Source organism: Engraulis encrasicolus, chromosome 6 (genome assembly GCF_034702125.1).
Source record: "Engraulis encrasicolus isolate BLACKSEA-1 chromosome 6, IST_EnEncr_1.0, whole genome shotgun sequence".
Classification (NCBI taxonomy): Eukaryota; Metazoa; Chordata; class Actinopteri; order Clupeiformes; family Engraulidae; genus Engraulis; species Engraulis encrasicolus.
In genome coordinates, this window is record NC_085862.1 from 39,069,500 (window position 1) to 39,090,682 (window position 21,183).

General features: G+C 38.2%; 1 protein-coding gene across 4 annotated transcripts in view; it reads left to right on the forward strand.

The window, feature by feature from the left end:
- The window catches only part of LOC134451257 (coiled-coil domain-containing protein 18-like), a 73,577-nt gene that overhangs the window by 13,187 nt on the left and 39,207 nt on the right, over nucleotides 1-21,183 (forward strand). For all 4 annotated transcript variants that reach the window (XM_063201579.1, XM_063201576.1, XM_063201577.1 and 1 more), the window contains 5 exons: nucleotides 1,338-1,555; nucleotides 4,763-4,873; nucleotides 10,811-10,942; nucleotides 13,489-13,572; nucleotides 18,633-18,710. In XM_063201579.1, coding sequence (XP_063057649.1) covers nucleotides 1,338-1,555; nucleotides 4,763-4,873; nucleotides 10,811-10,942; nucleotides 13,489-13,572; nucleotides 18,633-18,710 — 623 coding nt within the window. The remainder of the gene's footprint in view (nucleotides 1-1,337; nucleotides 1,556-4,762; nucleotides 4,874-10,810; nucleotides 10,943-13,488; nucleotides 13,573-18,632; nucleotides 18,711-21,183) is intronic.

Sequence of the window (21,183 nt, forward strand, 5' to 3'; positions counted from 1 at the left end):
TGATATCGGTTTACCTCTTGCAGGTATTACAGCTTCAACTCATCTGGGAAGGCTGCCCAAAAGGTTGAGGAGTTTGTTTATAATCATTTTTGACCATTCTTCTAAAATTACATTGGTGAGGTCACACACTGATGTTGGTCGAGAAGGCCTGGCTCTCAGTCTCACTCTAGTTCATCCCAAGGGTGGTCTATTGGGTTCAGTTTAGGACTGTGCAGGCTCAGTCAAATTCATCCATACCATACTCTGTCATCCGTGTCTTTATGGACCTTCCCTAGTGCACTGGTGTACAGTCATGTTGGAAGGGGAAGGGGCCTGCTCCAAACTGTCCCACCAAGGTTGGGAGCATGGACTTGACCCATTTGTTTTACTATCAACAAATTTCACGAAATGGACCAACCTCCTGCCAACCTCCAAACCTAGACTTGTCCATCAGATTTCCGTATTGAAAGGCATGATTCATCACTCCAGAGAACGCGCCTTCCACAGGTCCATTGCTCCACTGCTCCATTGCTCCATTGGTGCCATGCTTTACACCACTGCATCAGATACTTTGTAATGCACTTGGTGATGTATGGCTTGGATGCAGCTGCTCGGCCATGGAAACCCATTCATGAAGCTCTCTGCATACTGTACTTAGGCTAATCTGAAGGTCACTTGAAATTTGGAGCTCTGTGGCGTGGAATGTGCGTGCAGAATGTCGACCACCTCTTTGCACTATGTGCCTCAGCATCCGATGACTCCTCCCAGTCAGTTTACATGGCCTACCTCTTTGTGGCTGAATTTCTGTTGTTCCCAAACTCTTCCATTTTCTTATAATAAAGCTGACAGTTGAAATGTGGAATATTAAGGAGCGAGGCAACTTCATGACTGGATTTGTTGCGCAAGTGGCGTCTTATGACAGTTCCATGCTGGAAGTCACGTCTTTCGCAAATGTTTGTAAAAACACTGCATGCCTAGGTGCTTTATTTTATACCCCTTTGGCGACCAAGTGATTAAGACACAGAAGAATTCTGATTATTTGTATGGGTGAGCAAATACTTTTGCTTATATAGTGTATATTTTTGTTGAGTGAGGGTATGTATTTGTGTTTGCACATTCACACAGAGTGTGTTTTGTGACTATGTACATTTGTGCATGTGTTTCTGTGTGTTTTTTGGCATATCTTACTGTTATGTTTATATATTCTATGTGTGTTTGTGTGTGTTTGTGTGCTTGTGGGTCCATGCATGTCTTACTGTGTAAATCAGCGAATGCACATGACCTGTGTGAATGAGTTCACATACATATCATAACATGCTGTATGTGTGTCTTCTACATGTCTTTCTTGCCGGTGCCAGGGGAGCGGTACGAGAAGCTGCTCCCAGTGCTGCGGGTGCTGGAGCAGGAGCGGGTGCGTCAGGCCAAGCAGGCCCAGGGGCTGCAGGAGCAGCTGGGGAAGGCCCAGGAGGAGGCCGGTGCCCTGCAGGCCTCCATGGCCCGCCGGGAACAGCTCCTCCAGCAGCTCCAGAGCCAGCTGCAGCAGAGGCTCTCCCAGGTCGCCCAGCTGGAGGAGGAGGTGAGGGGAGGGGAGGGGAGCGGACAGGAGGGGAGGGATGGGGACATCACATGCTGGGGATTTCCCCTCAGTCCGCAGGCTCTCTACTGTTAGCCTGGATATCGTGACTGGAAATCTCTCCCAGAGTTGAGTCTGGCTAGAAAAACCATCTACTGAAAGTTACTCCAAAATGGGTAACCAGACAATTTTGACCAATGCCAGCTGCTTGATGACGCCTCACCAAGCCGTTGAAAATGGTCAAAATTGATTGGTTCCTCCCTTTTGGTGGAATTTAAATGTTTTAAGGCAATGACGCACCCGCTCAGGTAACAGGTGAGCAAATCGTTCGTTGGTCTGGTCGATTGAAGCTTCAACCAGTAGCTTATGGAGACATTTCATGAACGCGAGGTAGAGACACACCCTATGTGCCATCACCCACAGAGAAATGATTTAGATGGTTTGCCTGATCAGACTTGAGTCTCATAGAGACTTGCATAGCCAGGCTACACTACCGTGGATCAAGCCTAGCCGCAGTCACCACTGCCACAGCAACTACATTAGCTTATCTCAGTTCCAGCCCCAACCCCAGCCCTGCAGGCTGGGAACACCCATGCTGAGATTTGTAATGATACTAAGGCGCCGTCAGTGTCTGTAATTATCACACGCCAGGACTGTGCTGCTCTCAAACTGAGCTGTTGCCTAATTGTATTAATCCATTTTTTTTTCAGAGTGAGGTGAGGTAAGGTACAGCCGGGTCTTTTTGCATGTCTGCAATCAGTCTGGTGCACTGAGTGGTGAGCATTTACCTCAGTCAGGATGGCATTGAGTACCAAACACGGCCGAATGTAGAAGTGACAAAGCTCTTCCACATTTTCCCCATTTAAATATGCTGCCATGATAGTAGTTAACAACCCAAGTGCAGTTACTCAAAATAGAATGTGGAAGTTTTCTATGCAGATAATGGACACTACATCAAGGTATCAATGCCCCCATGTTTCGTTTATTACGTTTTTCATAGGCCTATAGTGTCCATTTCTTGTGGGTTTATTCAGAACAATCGATAATGAAACGAATCCTCGAATATACAATTTGTCTAATAAATCTGCACCCGGTATGTTTATTTTTGCAAGGGAGGGAAATGCTTTCTCCTACAAATGAGTTGTCCGAAAGGGGTTAAGAATGTTGGTCTTGACCCCTTTTTGTGACTGGTTGTGAGTGCCAACATACCATGTCAGCAATGCTTGCTATCAGTTGTTGTGCAGGAGGCGGGTGCGCCTTGGAACTTCACTTTGCGACTCGGACGTCAGAATAGATGTGACATGCCGTTTTTAATTCACTGTCGTGAAATGGAGGGGAGGGTTTGATTTAATGTTTTACTGAAAACTCAGTCCAACATGCCCGGTTATGCAGGCCTGCTCCTCGTCTAATTACCAAGACAAGTGTTTATTTATCTGGCACCATGTCATCAGCAATCTTATCGCTAATGCGTTAGACATGGTATCATTGACCAGGGTGATCATTTTGAGAGCATGCTTTTTCCATGCATCGCGGTGTTCATCACATTTGCTGTAGGTAGAATGAGACTTTGGTGGGAGGCTTATTTTGCTTTTGCAATGTAAAAATAAGGCCACTTCATGTTTGGTATACAACATAGGTAATTGCATGCACTACTTTTACTCATGCAGTGCAGCTTTTTTTGCAGTTGAATGTTATGGTTTTGAGAGGCAGTTTAATCTCGACAGCTTCTAAACTGTCAATGGCCAGGGCATCGTCATAAATTAGTCATTGGTAAATGCGTTTATTCGTCCTTTAATTGCGTAAATGGTTTATCCGTCAGTTTTGTGAGCACCTGTCCATTTCGGAATGAGCACGGCAAGCCCATCGCAGCACGGCAGGTGTTGTGTGTGTGTGTGTGTGTGTGCGTGTGTGTGTGTGTGTGTGTGTGTGTGTGTGTGTGTGTGTGTGTGTGTGTGTGTGTGTGTGTGTGTGTGTGTGTGTGTGTGTGTGTGTGGCATCTCATTGTGAGTGACAGGAATTTTATTGTGAGGTTCCTCAATTCCATTTGATGTGATTCGTTGGGACCATAGAGAGAACAGCCACTTGGTCGTGGTGTCAAGTCAGATACAGGGTTCTGAAAGTAGAACTTGTCTTGTTGAGCGAATTATTCTTGTTCAAAATGTGCTTGGTGGGTGAATGCATACTTCTTGTGATTTTTAACAGTCCTCTGGACTGGGGTCATTGGCCAGTCTCGCAATGTAGAGTTTGTCCTCAAACACTGTTTCCGCTAAGAAGGCCAGCATTCCAGGCCCCATTCAGTGTCGAGGACAAAAATGGGCCTTCTGTTTCACTATACAATAAAGCTTTCAGTGAATGATGGAGGAAACGTGTAAAGACCATCCGCTATTCGTTCATATTCATGTAAGCTATACGAACACTTTTTTAAATTATTTAAAAGGGTCTTCTTATGTGAACAACAGATGAGGTTCTGAAGCAAGCCCTTTTTAACATTGTATTGGTAAGGCTTTATAATAAGGTTCTTCTAATAAGCGTTTATAGTCACTAGTAAGCAGGTAGTAATACCCTTACAAGTGCCCAATAACATGCTTATTAACTTTGTTAACATCTTATAAGCTGCTTATTATGTGTTTATAGTGGTTTATTTTTTTAGTCTTATTATTTACATCGGTTCTTGATATGCTGACTAATACTAGATATGGAGGCGTCGTGGAAAAAACGAAATTTTCAAGATGGCTGCCATGTGTAACGATTTTCATGTTTTTACTCAAATAAAGTTACTCATCAGATGTTAACAACGTTAATCAGCATGTTAACAAAGTTGATAAGTATGTTATTGGGCACTTGTAAGGGTATTACTACCTGCTTGCGAGTGACTATAAGCGCTTATTAGAAGAACCTTATTATAAAGCGTTACCGTTGTTGGTCATAATTATTAAGGTATGGCTTTGGTGACACTGCAAATCATTGACCCCAAAAAATAAGTTTTTTTCTCAAGCATTTTAAAGTTGTAATGACAGTGTATAATATTTGTAATGGTGGTATAGAAAATTTCAAATGCGTCACAGAAAATTTCAAATGCGTCACATAATTCATAGAATGCCTATGAATTATCAATGAAGCACGATGAGCTCTCTCTTAACAGTAGAGACCGCTGGTTCTTAGGAGACATGCATTTGTGGTGCCCCCTAGTGACTACATATTGTATTACAGATTAAAAAGAAGACTGCCCGCCTGGCTGCTGCTGACAAACAGCTGGATGAGAAGACCAAAGCCATCTCTCTTGCTACAGAGAAGACTTCTGAGCTGGAGCAGTCTCTAGCGGTACACCAGACTCTCTCACACACACCTTCTGAAACCCCTCACACACACCCCTAAGCCCTTGGCTATTTATTTACTAGCCAGTAATGTTTGCTTGCTTTCCAAATGCCTGCAGAAACAAACACCTGTGATGGCTGTATAGCTTGTCGGGGTCTTAATGCTATAGCAGTAATTAGTTAATATTATATTATTGTAAACCCAAAAGGTGGAAATTAAATTACCTGGATTAGCATAATGCAGGCATATCGAAATTGATCCCAAGGGCCACATTTGGCCAGCAGCGTCATTTTATTTGGCCCACAGTCGGCCCACATTCATCATTAGTATAGTAATAGAGTGGGCCCACACCAGTGGCCCAATACAGTCGGGTGCATCAGTACGGATTTCTCCCACTTATTTTCAACAGATGTTGGTCCACTTAAATTTGACACTGCTGGCAATATATTGTCTGCTGAGAATTTCTTTTTTATTACCATGGCATGTGAGGTGTGTGGAGTTTGACCTGAGCTGGGGCTCAGTTTGACATACCTTTTCCCTTACCACAGAGTGAATGACCTTCCAACTCGTGTAGTGGGGTCGTATTAGGCTCAGTCATTTCAAATTGGTGTTAAAGTTTGGTTTTCACTTCCAAGTTGAAGTTTAGGGTCTATAGAACAATTTGAGTTTGAGTGTCAAACACACAGATAACAAAATGGCCTGCGGGGGGCGCTCTAAAATATATAAACTGCTATAACTTTTGATTATTTAAACCAAATGATACATATGAGGTATGTATGGATTCAGCATGAAGAGGAGAAACCGGTGAGCTAAGTATTCGGTTACCAGATTAAAGACACACTATGTAATAAACACACTTTTAGCCAATGAACAGCAAAATCCGGGCTTTTTTAAGATAAAGGGTGGAAATGCCCTCAAAGTTGCAATGAAACATCATCTATTGTTACAAGCTATTGTAAATAAAGCCTGGGATATCATTCAACTTGATTTGTTCAGAATATCCCTGAAGCACACAGATACTTAGGATACCTATACACAAATATGGCTGCATAAAGCCTATGTTATACTTAGCACCCAACTTGCAACTTTGAGTTTATGAATTTAGGATCATGAGTACCAGCTTTTTTTTCAATCAAGCCATCATTTTATTCACAAAAAACTTTATATCTAAAAGAAAGTAAATCAATAATAATAATAATAATAATAAGGATAAGGATAATGATGATGATGATATATACTATGAGGAACAACAGTTCTTCCGGCATTCAAAAACAAACAGAAGACCATAGGGCTAACATTTATCCCAATACTCCACTCTACAATAACTATGACAGGGAACAGATACAATAACAGTCAGTGGTCAGTCTTAGAAATTGCATGTGCACTTGCACAGACGTGTGCACTTTAACCCTGCCTTCATGCACTTGCACCAAGATCTGGCAGGTCTATTTGTAAGTACTAGTACAGCTGCACTTCACCTCTAGTTGGAATACATCTTTGGCAACGGCAAGTGTAGTCCAAATCTGGGAAGTGGGAACTGTCCATTTGTTACCAGATTGGCAGGCATTTCTGGCAAATGCAGATAATAAGACAGAACGTTTTTTATTCCTGTCAACTGTGCTGGTAACAAATGGACAGTTCCCAGTAGGGGTGTGCAAAATAATCGTCATATCGATGCATCGTGATACTTACTCTCACGATACAATGCATCGATTCATGACAAGGTATCGTGATACTTATTTTCTCAATATACTGCATGGATTCATGACAATTGATTATTTGATAACAATAAAATTCGATTTGACACGGGTTATTTTGTTCAGTAGAGAATAGGTAATATTTCTGTTGTGATGTAAGCTCTCTCCCAGATGATAGAATGCTTAAATAGAATGAACTGACTTAAGAAAGCTACACAGCAACTGACAAATAAGCTGTATTTTACACATTTACTGAAGTAAATATCGCAATGCATCACAGTAGTACATGAATCGCAATGCATCGTGATAGAATCGCATCGTGGCATGTGTATTGTGATGCGGATCGAATCTTGAACCCTTTGCCAATACCCACCCCTAGTTCCCAGATGACAGAGATGTCTTCATAACAGCAGATGATTGTGTCTTCCATGTATTAAAATAGTCCTATAGTATGATTCAGTATGCTTGCCAAAGGCCTCTGCTTGCCCCCAGCAAGCATACTAATTGTTGTCCGACAGTTTATTATTTAGTATGCTTGCGGGAAAGCATACTAATTGTTCATCGACAGTTTATTATTATTCTACATTTTTCCATTCACCTCCATTCATTAGTATGGTGGCTTTGAATCATTGCAGCATTAGAGATAGACACGGTTTGAGTGCCAAAACGAACAGCTCGAAAAGGGCTCAAGGTGGTGTATTTTTCGCTGGCCTACCCCCTTTCATTTGTTCACTAGACTCGTTTTCCTCAGTTTTCTCTCTGATTTCCCCCTCATTGAAATGAATGGTAGAATGGTCAAGATGATGATGTCACAAACTGTGGCAGTTAGAGTGAGAGGTGACCTGTCCTGGGGTTTTTAATAGAATAAAATAAACCGCTTCACCTTTCGACTAGGTAAAGGCATTGTCAGAGAGGTCTTGGCTCTGAATACAAACTGTGTTAAGATCATTAGCCAACTCTTAAAAATGTTTTAGAGAGAGCAGTTTTAAAATCCCTATGAAAACATGTGTGAGCTCAGCGCATATGTCCATTTTTTGACAGAACCATTTGGTCTAGAAAAGTGATCTCAGCTTTGACATGAAGAGCAGGGTTGTGCCATTTGTGTGTCAATATCATTTGACAACTTGAAAAACTCTTGGAGATAAGGCTGCACATATTACTCAGCTATTCACTGCCAAACTGTCACCTTTAGAATCTTCATTCATACACGCACACATGCAGCCTTGTAGAACCTGGACAACCGTGGCCTAATATGCTGCTGTGGCCACTCTATACAGTAAGTGGCCTACTGGGTATCGGGTGTTGGTCTGTCAGAGGGTTGCAGGTTCGAATCCCACCCTTACCTCTCCCTACCCACCCATTGCTGAAAGGCACCTGAAGCATCTCCATACATGCAGCACACACACATACATGCATACACACACACACACATACACACATACACACACACACACACACACACACACACACACACACACACACACACACACACACACACACACACACACACACACACACACACACACACACACAATGACATGCATCCTCAGTGTTTCGGATTGGAATGCGGTCTGAAGTGTTTTAACCCTTGGTGGACTGGATGATGCTGTCCCCATACCTGACAATTTTGACAGTCTTTTATGATTACATTGAGACTGATGCAATTTTGAGAGGGCTGTGGGCACAAATGGCAAACATTTAGAACAGACTTGTGCAATAAAAGTGCACGTCTGTCTTCTAGGAGTAACTACATCAAGGTCTACTGTAATAGTATAATAATAATATTATGGATTTATTTTCTTCTAGATATATTTTTTGTGATTTTATGTGTTAATTGAATATGGCTTGATTGAAAAAGATGGTACTCATGATCCTAAATTCATAAACTCAAAGTTGTAAGCTGGGTCGTGAATATCACATGGGCTTTATGCAGCCATATTTTCGTATGGGTATCCTAGGTATGTTTGTGCTTCAGGGATATTCTGAACAAATCAAGTTGAATGATATCCCAGTCTTTATTTACAATAGCTTGTAACAATAAACTATGTTTCATTGCAACTTTGAGGGCATTTCCACCCTTTATCTTAAAAAAATCTGACTTTTCCTGTCCATAGGCTAAAAGTGTGTTCATTACATAGTGTGTCTTCAATCTGGTGACCAAATACTTAGCTCACCAGTTTCTCCTCTTCATGCTGAATCCATACATACCTCATATGTTAAATTTGGTTAAACTAATCAAAAGTTATAGCAGTTTATACATTTTAGAGCGCCCCCCGCAGGCCATTTTGTTATCTGTGTGTTTGACACTCGAACTCAAATTGTTCTATAGACCCTAAACTTCAACTTGGAAGTGAAAACCAAACTTTAACACCAATTTGAAATGACTGAGAAAAATTGCACATGCCTACGACCCCACTAGTGTGTTCACTTGCTCCAGTGAACTTTTTCTCACAAATATGGTGTGGTGTGGGTGGAGTAGTAATTTTATTTCACTTGCATTGCCTATAGCATTGGCATGATGGGACTTAATCCATTTAACCCATTGGCGCCTGAGCCCGTTTTTAGAAAAGGTCCCCAATGCCTGAGGGTTTTTTGAGATAAGAAAAAATGGTTGGAAACTCCTATGAAAAATTCAATATCTCAGCCTCTGGAACACATAGGGACATGGGACAAATTGCATTTAAAAGGTAAAATCCTCTGCTTTCACGGGATTATGCTCATTCAGCATTGACACTAACACATATTCCTTTTAAAAATTATATTTCATAATGAAATGATTGAAAAAAGTATCATGTGCTTTCAGGATAATGCTTATGCTGCTATTTATTATAGGCTATAGGCTACCTATTGCTACTGTTACAATAGCCGACTATAACTAAATCATAATAGGCCTAATCATTATTATTATTATAATTGTTAGACAGTCATTTCTGCCATAAATCGGGGGACATTTGTCTGTTACAGCCACTTCCCACCGGCGAGTATGGCCGTTTTATTTCTCCAAACGTTATGCAGAGACCGATGAGCAATTTCATCCTATTTTGAGACGGGGCTCCACTTTGAGCTGGATGGCCGTGCGTCTCTAATCCGCATGTCTACCGTTGTCTGCCTCACCAACAGGCTATCACCATATCAAACTTCCTCAGTGAAAATATTCTGAAATAGGCCTATATCTAAAGGACGTGCTTCCTCAGATATTGGCACCTTCGCCAATTGCCCCGAGTGTCGGAGTGAACTTTTGGTAACGTCGGGGGCGAAATCTAGCTGACTGTCTATTTGGAAGCCACTCGCCCACCTCTTCATGCGGCAAATCACACTCCTGCTCTCTATCTAAAGGGTCTTCAATCATATTTCCTTTCCTCGATTAAAATCTCTTCATTACCTTTCAACTGAACATTACGTTCGCTGTAACAGTGTGTCTCGCGAACCACGGCCTTTTTTTTTTTTAACCTGTGTGAAATGGCTAAACAACCCACGTCTGCAGAAGCGAGCATGGTTGATTTCATTTGACATTTTTGTCGACGAATCAAACTTTTTTTGCCACATGATCTTTAAAAAATCGAGAACACCCACCTCTTGTGTATTTGAACAAAATATTGTGCATTGCATCTCCCATGCGTCTTGAAAATATTGACAAATCAATAATGTTGCGTTTTGCAACAACCGGCGTCAGGGCCAATGTTGCGTAACGCAACAACCGGCGTCAATGGGTTAAATCAAGAAGCTGTATCTGGGTGCTTTATAGCTTAAAGTGATACTGTCCCATTTCTGGAAATAAGCTCATATTACACATGCCCTTGAGTTAAATAACTGAGTTGCACCTTTCTCCTGTACATTCAACCGTTGTCTGAGTATGGCAGTGCAAATTTTACCTCCAAGCTAACAGTTAATATTGAGTCCTATGAGACCAGCCGGCAGCTAACTGGTCTCATAGGACTCAATATTAACTGCTAGCTTGGAGGTAAAATTTGCACTGCTGTACTCAGAGAACGGGTGAAAGTACAGGAGAAAGGTAAAACTCAATTATTTAACTCAAGGGCATGTGTAATATGAGCTTATTTCCAAAAATGGGACAGTATCACTTTAACCAAGAGGAATTGTTATGCCTTAACTTAAAAATTGCCTAGCACATATTTAAGATATACAGTACCCCTTTACACTTCCTAATACCATTAAACAGTCTATCTCGCCATATATAAAAAAGACTGAATTGCAGATCTACTGCCACTCTGCTGTATTCCCACAGGAGAAGACCAAGGATGTCCAGTTGTTGCGCAAAGTTGTGGACACGGGGAAGAGGGAATACCACACAGCCCTGGAGGATGCTCATAAGCAGCACACCGAGCAGTGCAGGGCTCTGGAGGACCGCGTTAGGACGGTGGGTACTCTTCTGAATGAGAGTAGTAGACGAACAACCCCACCTTATCACCCGGCGAGCAGACGGAACGTCTTCTGATTGGCTGAGCAGGTGTCTATTATTCCAGAGAATGGGACATGAACATGAAGTGGTGCGTACATGCGTCCAACTTTTGTAGTTGCGTATAGAATGCTCATTTGGAATGCTGACAATATTTTAAGTAGAAACCCTGTAGAAATCATGCGGATGATATATGCTCAGCATTCCAAACAAAGATTCTATGCATGACCAAGTTGGAATTGGTACCCATAGCAACGAACGAAGCGCAGTGGTTAATCTCCTTTCTCATGAAGCTTGGCAGAAGCGAACAGTCCTTCGGTTGTGCCGTCGGGCTGTTTGATGCTTCTGCCTCATCCGTTATTACCCTTGATATCGGGACGCCTCAGCATCTGGTTCGAGATTAGGTCTGGGAGCGGGCACCAGCATGGTTGTCAGTCGGCCTGAACGTGCCTAGAGTGACTCACACATTATATTCTGCGATCTGTTGTGAAGGTTTCAAACAGGGCCAGAGTCTAGAGAAATGGCTTTTTTTTGTCTGTTTTGAAGAACCCTTGCAAATGAATATCATGTATTTTGTGACCATAACCATCACTGCCTGTGGCCATGACCGGGCCTAGAAAAAATATTGTTTTGGTTCCGGTTGCCGACCGACCCTATCATTTTTTGTGCGACCCAAAAAATTTTTTTTGAGTTTTTGGAATCCTCAAAAAATATATCGATGTTGTGTGGACGGTTGTTCATATAGACAAGACACAACACGTTTATTAATTCCCATAACTCGCCATCTCTCACTTTCTACCTGCCTGCAAGTTACTGCATTTGCATCGCATGACTATCCACATAGGAGCAACACACACGCGCGCGCCATAAGGGCCGCCGGCTTGATATTAGAAAACCCCAAATGTCACTGCAGTTGCGCACCTACTCGGTGTAGGCTAATTATTATGCTACAACATGCTAATTGGTTGTCGTTGTAGCTCGTAAGTTTTAAACAACTTGCCTCATAGCGTTCTTGCAGACTAATAGCGTACGATGTAGGATAGTTTGGGAACCTGGCGAAAATGCCTGTCAAATAATAAGTCAGTAGCCTTACCTCACCCGACACTGACACAGCCTGACCACCCGCCTCGAAATGCAACGCACAGACAACATTATGAGTATCCACGATTTTCGAATGTATTGATATTGTCTCCTCGTGTTAGAAAAGGGCTTCCATTCAGTCGCGCTGCATGTTCGCCGAGATGCATAGCCTAACTCGTTATAACAATACTAAAGTAGCACTATCAACACCTTGTAAAATAAGTTAATATGAGAGAAGGGAAATGCTTTGCCCAAGTTTTCCTTCATTCTTTCATTTACCACAAGGCTTGGTTAACCAAGAAGTCAGTTGGCCTGCGCCCGTTATTTTCTCCCTCTCTCTTTCTCTCTGCTTGTCCCTCCACCATTGCACAGGAGCAGGGCGCCTGTCACTGTCTGACTCTCCGCACCTCCTCCAAATAATGAAATAGAAATGAACGATGATGTCGCCACAATTACGACTGTTCGATGAAGACCTAGGACTACTACAGTTTCCTACAATGATGATTTAATGACAATGACGATGTTGCCCCTCAATCACCCGCCATTAAAACATTCATATCGCCTCAGGTGTCTACATCCTCGCGTAAAACAAAAAAGTGAGTAAATAGAATGTTTGCAAGCCAGAACCTTCATCCCAATGAAAATATGGTCTACAACGGATGATGGAAAGGAATCAAAAAAGTAAACGGGACATAGGCATACAGGAGTTAAAATAGCAGTGTCAGGCAACTGACAGCTGGACAAGTTTTGCCAGAAACGGTATTACGCATCATATCCTCATTTCGGTGACGGTCAGTATAATTGGCTCATTAATGCTTATTGTAGGCTATTTCATTGTAGCTTTAGCAGGCCTCACTCCACCTTGGCATTGTTCCAACAACGTGTATGACGAAATCTGGCGCATGTGGGGGGTTGGGTGTGTCGGACATTAAAAAAAAATTGAAAAAAAAAATTGAAAAAAAAAAATAAAAAATCCGACCGACCCATGACCAAAGCTGACAACCAACCGGAACCAAACTTTACATTTTCTTAGGCCCCACACTGTTCTTTGGGTGTTTTGGACTATGTCAGTAGCAAAACCACAAACCACACAATGCAGACAGAACAAACTACCTTTCATGATAAACACCAAATGATTAATAAAGTCATGATGATCGGGAGGAAGGATGTGACTTGATTTTCAACTATTATAATGATGATTAAAAATAATTATCTTTATTTGTGTGTCATATTTGGAAGAGAGCATGTAGCTCAAAGTGCTTTGACCATTTGGGTAATCAACAGATTGGCAAGCATCTGATGGCAATAGTCCTGTGCTGCATTTGGCCAGCATATTAACAGACTTGATTGACTCACTGGTTGCTAATGTGTTGAGTGTGTGTGTTTGTATTTGTGTGCACTGTATGTCTTTGTGTTTTGGCCTCCAGCTGCAGGACGCCTGCTCATCCGCCCAGGAGGAGAAGGAGAAAGCTCAGTACCAGCTCACATGCCTGCAGCAAACCCTCAGCCTGGTACATCACATCGTTTTATATCTCTCTTTATCTCTCTCCTTCTCTTTCTCTCTTTCTCTCTCTCTCCCTCTCTCTCCCCCTCTCTCCCTCTCTCTCTCTCTCTCTCTCTCTCTCTCTCTCTCTCTCTCTCTCTCCTTCTCTACCTCTCTCCCTTTCCTTCCCATCCACCTTCATTTGATTATCTGTAGATCAGATTAGATTAGCTCCCCACTGGCTGGGATGAACAATGGGATTACGCAGGGTCTTGTGACCTGCAGCAGTATGAAAGCTCAAGATGCACCGACACAACAAATAAAGAAATATGCCGTACCGGTGCTCTTCATCAGCTTTGATGTTTAATGTGCTTTATGTTGGAGTCAGGCCATGAATTATGTTCTGATTCAATTCTGTTTTTTTTACATCCTGTGTTTCAATGGCATCTTGGACTCTTGTCCATTAGAATGTGGACATTACGCTTTTTAGTTTGTTAGCTGTGTGGAGTATTACTATAAGATGAATACTTGATACTGCCTCCAAATGTCAGAGATAATGTTGGGAATATTGATACTAGACCCAGGTCAAAAAAATGTGTACTTAAGTGTACTTTAAATATATTTAATTTTCAGAAAGTATATTTTAAGTACACTCTATTTATCAAGTACAGTACTTAAGTATGGTATTTAAAAATATACTTATAGTTTAGTGTATTTTAAATATATTTTAAAATCATTTGTATTATTAAAGTTATGTACTTAAATATAGTTTTATAAACTATACTGTTAGTGTATTGTATTTTAAATGTATTTTAAGTATATTTGTATTTTAAAAGTAATGTGCTAAGTGTAGTATTGTAAAATATACTATTAGTGTATTATATTTTAAGTGTATTTCAAGTATATTTGTATTTTAAAAGTAATGTGCTAAAGTGTAGCATTATAAAGTATACTATTAGTGTATTATACTTTAAGTGTATTTTAAGTATCTTTGTATTTTAAAAGTTATATACTTCAGTGTAGTATTATAAAATACACTATTAGTGTATTGTATTTAAATGTATTGTAAGTACATTTGTATTTTAAAAGTAATGTGCTAAAGTGTAGCATTATACAGTGTACTATTAGTGTATTATATTTTAAGTGTATTTTAAGTATCTTTGTATTTTAAAAGTTATGTACTTAAGTGTAGTATTATAAAGTACACTATTAGTGTATTGTATTTAAATGTATTGTAAGTACATTTGTATTTTAAAAGTAATGTGCTAAAGTGTAGTATTGTCAAATATACTATTAGTATATTGTATTTTAAATCTATTTTAAGTACATTTGTATTTTAAAAGTAATGTGCTAAAGTGTAGCATTATACAGTATACTGTTAGTGTATTATATTTAAATGTATTTTAAGTATCTTTGTATTTTAAAAGTCATGTACTTAAGTGTAGTATTATGAAATACACTATTAGTGTATTGTATTTAAATGTATTTTAAGTACATTTGTATTTTAAAAGTAATGGGCTAAAGTGTAGCATTATAAAGTATACTATTAGTGTATTATATTTTAAGTGTATTTTCAGTATCTTTGTATTTTAAAAGTTATGTACTTAAGTGTAGTATTATAAAATACACTATTAGTGTATTGTATTTAAATGTATTGTAAGTACATTTGTATTTTTAAAGTAATGTGCTTAAGTGTGGTATTGTTAATTATACTAGTAGTATATTCAATTTGAAGTCTAATTTAAGTACATTTGTATTTTAAAAGTAATGTGTTAACGTGTAGTATTATAAAATACATTATTAGTGTATTGTATTTAAATGAATTGTAAATACATTTGTATTTTTAAAGTAATGTGCTAAAGTGTGGTATTGTTAAATACACTATTAGTATATTCTATTTCAATGTATTTTAAGTACATTTGTATTTTAAAAGTAATGGGCTAAAGTGTAGCATTATAAAGTATACTATTAGTGTATTATATTTTAAGTGTATTTTAAGTATCTTTGTATTTTAAAAGTTATGTACTTAAGTGTAATATTTTAAAATACACTATTAGTGTATTGCATTTAAATGTATTGTAAGTACATTTGTATTTTTAAAGTAATGTGCTTAAGTGTGGTACTGTTAAATATACTATTAGTATATTCAATTTTAAGTATATTTTAAGTACATTTGTATTTTAAAAGTAATGTGTTAAAGTGTAGTATTATAAAATGCACTATTAGTGTATTGTATTTAAATGTATTGTATTTGAAGACATACTATTGGTGTAGTATATTTTAAGTGTATTTTAAGTGTATTTGTATTTTAAAAGTAATGTGCTAAAGTTTGGTATTAGAAAGAATATTTGAAACGTACTTAAAGTTAAGTATGGTTTTAGTATATTAAGTACACTTGTACAAAGTTTGATTTTAGTACCAAAAAGTAAACTTAAAATGTGTTAAAGCTCTACTTAATTATATTTCCAGTGTATTTAAGTATACTATAAGTTGTCCCAAAATAACACAACTTAAGTATGTACTTCTGCAGCATGCTATAAAGTGCTTTCTCATGACCTTGAAATAGATTTGTAGCATACTTCAAATAGTTACACTTAACCACATGTTAAAGTACACATTAAACATCTTTTAAAGTGAATTAGTAAGTATATTTAAAATGTACTTACATTTAAGTATGATTTTAGTATATTAAGTACACTTCTGCAAAGATTGATTTTAGTACCAAAAAGTCAGCTTAAAATGTGTTAAAGCTCTACTTAATCATACTTCAAGTGTATTTAAGTATACTATAAGTTGTCCCAAAATAACGTTCTTTAAATACACACTTTTGAAGTATATTTTAAATACAAAAATACATACTTATTAAGTATATTAAGTACACTTTTTTCACCTGGGTACTTTTTTTAAACCATCATTTTAGTGAATTTTAACCTAGGCTTATTTATTCATTATGCTTTGTAACATTAAATAACATTCCACCTTCCATTTTGTTAATGTATTTTCATGGTAAAAACACCATATTGAAGAGCACAAACAGATCTTAAAAAGGCATATAAGGCCTTACCTATTAAACTTTTAAGCACAATACTGAAGTCTGTACTTAAGTTGTGTTATTAGTGTATTAAGTGCACTTTAAGTGTACTTTTTGGCGCACAAATTAAACATGTAAAAGTGTCTTTAATTCGATAAAAGCATACCACCACCAATGATTTCTAAGTATTATTATTAAGTATATAAAAGTATACTTAAAGTGTACTACTCAAGACTATTACTTCAACAACGTAATTGTGCCTGTTGTATAACAGGTAGTTGTGGTCTAGTGGTTAGAGTGCAGGTCTGTGGTTCAGTGAATTGTGGGTTCAAATCCTGGTTGAAGCAGTGGTTGTTGTCTGAAGTGAAGGTGAAAGGAAGGTTCATGTGAATGGCTGATGACTGTGAACAAGACAGTGTACAATGGTAATGAGTAATTAGAGATTACAATGATGCTTTTTTCATATACTTTTGAAATATATTTAAAGTGTACTTAAAATAAATATATTTGAAATGTGCTTAAAGTAAAATCTACTTGTAGTATACTTAAAATACATTTAGAGTCAATACACTTAAAATGTACTTAAAGCGATTTTTGTGAATATATTTGAAATGTACTTAAAGTAAAGTATGCTTTAGTACATTAAGTGCACTTGTACAAAGTTTGATTTTAGTACAAAAAAAGTAAACTTAAAATGTGTTTAAGCTCTACTTAATCATACTTCAAGTGTATTTAAGTGCACTATAAGTTGTCCCAAAATAACACAACTTAAGTATATACTTCTGCAGCATGCTATAAAGTACTTTCTTGTGACATTGAAATAGATTTCTAATGTGCTTAAATTGCACTTATCTGCATGCTAAAGTACACATTAAACACATTTTAAAGTTATTTGGTTAGTATACTTACAATGTACTTAAAGTAAAGTATATTTTTAGTATATTAAGTACACTTGTACAAAGTTTGATTTTAGTACAAAAAAGTCAACTTAAAATGTGATTAAGCTCTACTTAATTATATTTCAAGTGTATTTAAGTATACTATAAGTTGTCCCAAAATAACACAACTTAAGTATGTACTTCTGCAGTATACTATAAATTACTTTCTCATGACATTGAAATAGATTTCTAATGTACTTAAAATGCACTTATCCGCATGCTAAAGTTCACATTAAACACATTTTAAAGTGACTTGGTTAGTATACTTATAATGTACTTAAAGTCAAATATATTTTTAGCATATTAAGTACACTTGTACAAAGTTTCATTTTAGTACAAAAAAGTCAACTTAAAATGTGATTAAGCTGTACTTAATTATATTTCAAGACTATTTAAGTATACTATAAGTTGTCCCAAAATAACACAACTTAAGTATGTACTTCTGCAGTATACTATAAAGTACTTTCTCATGACGTTAAAATAGATTTCTAATGTACTTAAAATGCACTTATCCGCATGCTAAAGTACACATTAAACACATTTTAAAGTGACTTGGTTAGTATACTTATAATGTACTTAAAGTTAAATATATTTTTAGTATATTAAGTACACTTATACAAAGTTTAATTTTAGTACAAAAAAGTCAACTTAAAATGTGTTTAAGCTCTACTTAATTATATTTCAAGTACATTTAAGTATACTATAAGTTGTCCCAAAATAACATTCTTTAAATACACACTTTTGAAGTACACTTTAAATACAATAAAACGTACTTATTAAGTATATATTAAGTACACTTTTTTTTTACTTGGGGATGTATTTCTATTTTTCTTTTTTAGAAAGCTGTTTTGTTTAATTCTTCCTTAATGTGCTTTTTTAGTAGGTCATCTTATGGACATAACTATTTGTGTGAAGATTAATGTGCTCTTTGAGAGTTTCAAAAAAGAATTTTAAAAATATATTTTTTTCAGTAGCTGGAATGTACATTATCAAGCTGGATGGAACAACAGGTATTGATGTGTGTGTGTGTGTGTGTGTGTGTGTGTGTGTGTGTGTGTGTGTGTGTGTGTGTGTGTGTGTGGATGTGTGTGGATGTGTGTGGATGTGGATGTCTTATAGGAAGCAGAGGCCAACAACCAGCGTGAGCAAGAAGCCCTGCGGAGCCTGGGAGATCAGGCCGCCCAGTACTCCAGCAGGGTCAGTGACCTCTTACTGTACACACACACACACACACACACACACACACACACACACACACACACACACACACACACACACACACACACACACACACACACACACACACCATCTAATGACCTCTCACCTCTCTAGCCACTGTCAGAAGCAATCAGTCCACTTGCAGGTTGCCTCTAGGTTACCCTCTCTATATGGATGGCAAATACCGGAAAGCCAGAAATAAGTACTCACTGTAGAATGTCTGTCTGTCTGTCTGTCTGTCTGTCTGTGTGTGCACGCGCACACGCATTTGTGCATTTGTGCATTTGTGCTGGTTTGCAATATTTTCACTCATTAGATTGACTGTCCCATACCATGAGCCACAAATGAATAATCTCTCACTGAGCACTGCTTGCCCATCCCCTACTGACCTCTGACCCCTGTCAGTCATATTGACCTCGTGCGGTGAATCCTCCACACATATCCCAGTCACCTCTGACCTCTCACTGTACAGCCCTGATGCATCACCCCGCTGACCCATGTAGGTAGTGACTGAGCATTTGGCAGTCAAGGTGGGGGGAGGTTGGTTAGTCTGTGTTGGAGACATGTGAAAGGCTATGTTTTGCTCTGAAATGTCATGTGAAAAATAAATAGCTTCTATATTGTGTTTTTGTGAGCATCTTTACAAATTACATTCAAGATGCAGTATTTGATATCTTTTCAGGGGACCTAGTCAAGGCAAGGCAAGGCAAGTTTATTTATATAGCGCATTTCATACACAGGTGCAACTCAATGTGCTTCACAAAGTTAACAAATGTAAATGAAAGGAAAACAGGGAAATGAATTAGAGTCAAAAAACATTTAAAACATTAAGATAAAACATAAGGTAAAAATAATAATAAAATAAAACATAAATAAACATAAAACCTTGAAAAACAATTCTTATTTTACTAATTTACTTCTCTTATTTTACCGTCTTTTCATTCAATAATTTAAGAAAGCATCTGAGAACAGCTTTGTCTTGAGTCTAGATTTAAAGCTATCAATAGTGGGTGCATTTTTTACGTCATCTGGAAGCTGGTTCCAAAGCTTTGAAGCATAGAAGCTAAAGGCTGCCTCTCCACATTTTGTTTTGACTTTTGGAATCACCAGCAAATTCTTCTCCGTTGACCTTAGTGACCTGGCCGGTGCATACAGCTGAAACATATCCAGTAGATATGTGGGTCCCATTCCATTTAATGATTTAAATACAAGTAGCATTGCCTTAAAATCAATTCTGTAGCTTACTGGGAGCCAATGCAGCGATCTTAAAATTGGAGTAATGTGGTCAAACTTCCTTGTCTTTGTAAGAACCCTTGCAGCTGCATTTTGTACCAGTTGAAGCTGTTTAATGGTCTTATTTGGGAGGCCAGTAAACAGACTGTTACAGTAATCGACTTTACTAGAAATGAAGGCATGTATTAGCTTCTCCAGATCATGTTTAGACATCAGGCCCCTAAATTTAGAGACGTTTTTTATGTGATAAAATGCAGACTTAGTAATAGCTTTCATGTGACTGTTGAAATTTAGGTCACTGTCAATGAGGACCCCAAGATTTTTAACTGTTTCCCTTGGTTTCAGTCCCTTCGTTTCAAGGATAGTAGCAATCTTTTGTCTCTCCTCTCTTTTCCCAAATATAATTACTTCAGTTTTTTCTGTGTTCAGCTGGAGGAAATTGTGAGACATCCATTTGTTAATTTGGTCCATGCAATGATAGAGTGATTCAAGGGGGGTGTAGTCATTGGGGGACATAGATAAGTAGAGCTGGGTATCATCCGCATAGCTATGGTAATTTATGGAGTTATTCTCGATAATGTGTCCCAGTGGCAACATATACAGATTGAACAGTAGTGGTCCCAGAATGGAGCCCTGGGGGACCCCACAATCCAGAGACATTGGTGATGAAGTATGTCTTCCAATGGCGACAAAAAAGCTTCTTTGTTGTAAGTACGATTTTAACCAGTCGATCACTATGCCCGTAAAGCCAACCCAGTGTTCCAGTCTATGTAGTAGTATAGAATGATTAACTGTGTCGAAAGCAGCACTCAAATCAAGAAGTACCAAGACGGATGATTTGCCAGCATCAGAATTCAATCTTATGTCATTCATAACTTTGATAAGAGCTGTTTCAGTGCTGTGGTAGGCACGGAAACCAGATTGAAACTTATCAAAATAGCTATTAGACATTAAAAAGGCAGTTAATTGGTTAAAAAAAAATTTCTCTATTATTTTACCCATAAATGGTAGATTGGATATGGGCCTATAGTTGTTTAGTACCAGTGCATCCAGGTTGTTCTTTTTCAGTAAGGGTTTCACAACTGCTTCTTTCAGACAGCCTGGGAATATGCCTGTTTGTAGTGAGGTGTTGATGATCTGAAGTACATCTGGTGATATTAGGTGTAAGATGGATTTGAAGAAGGCTGTTGGTAGAATATCTAAGTCAGATGTAGAGGAG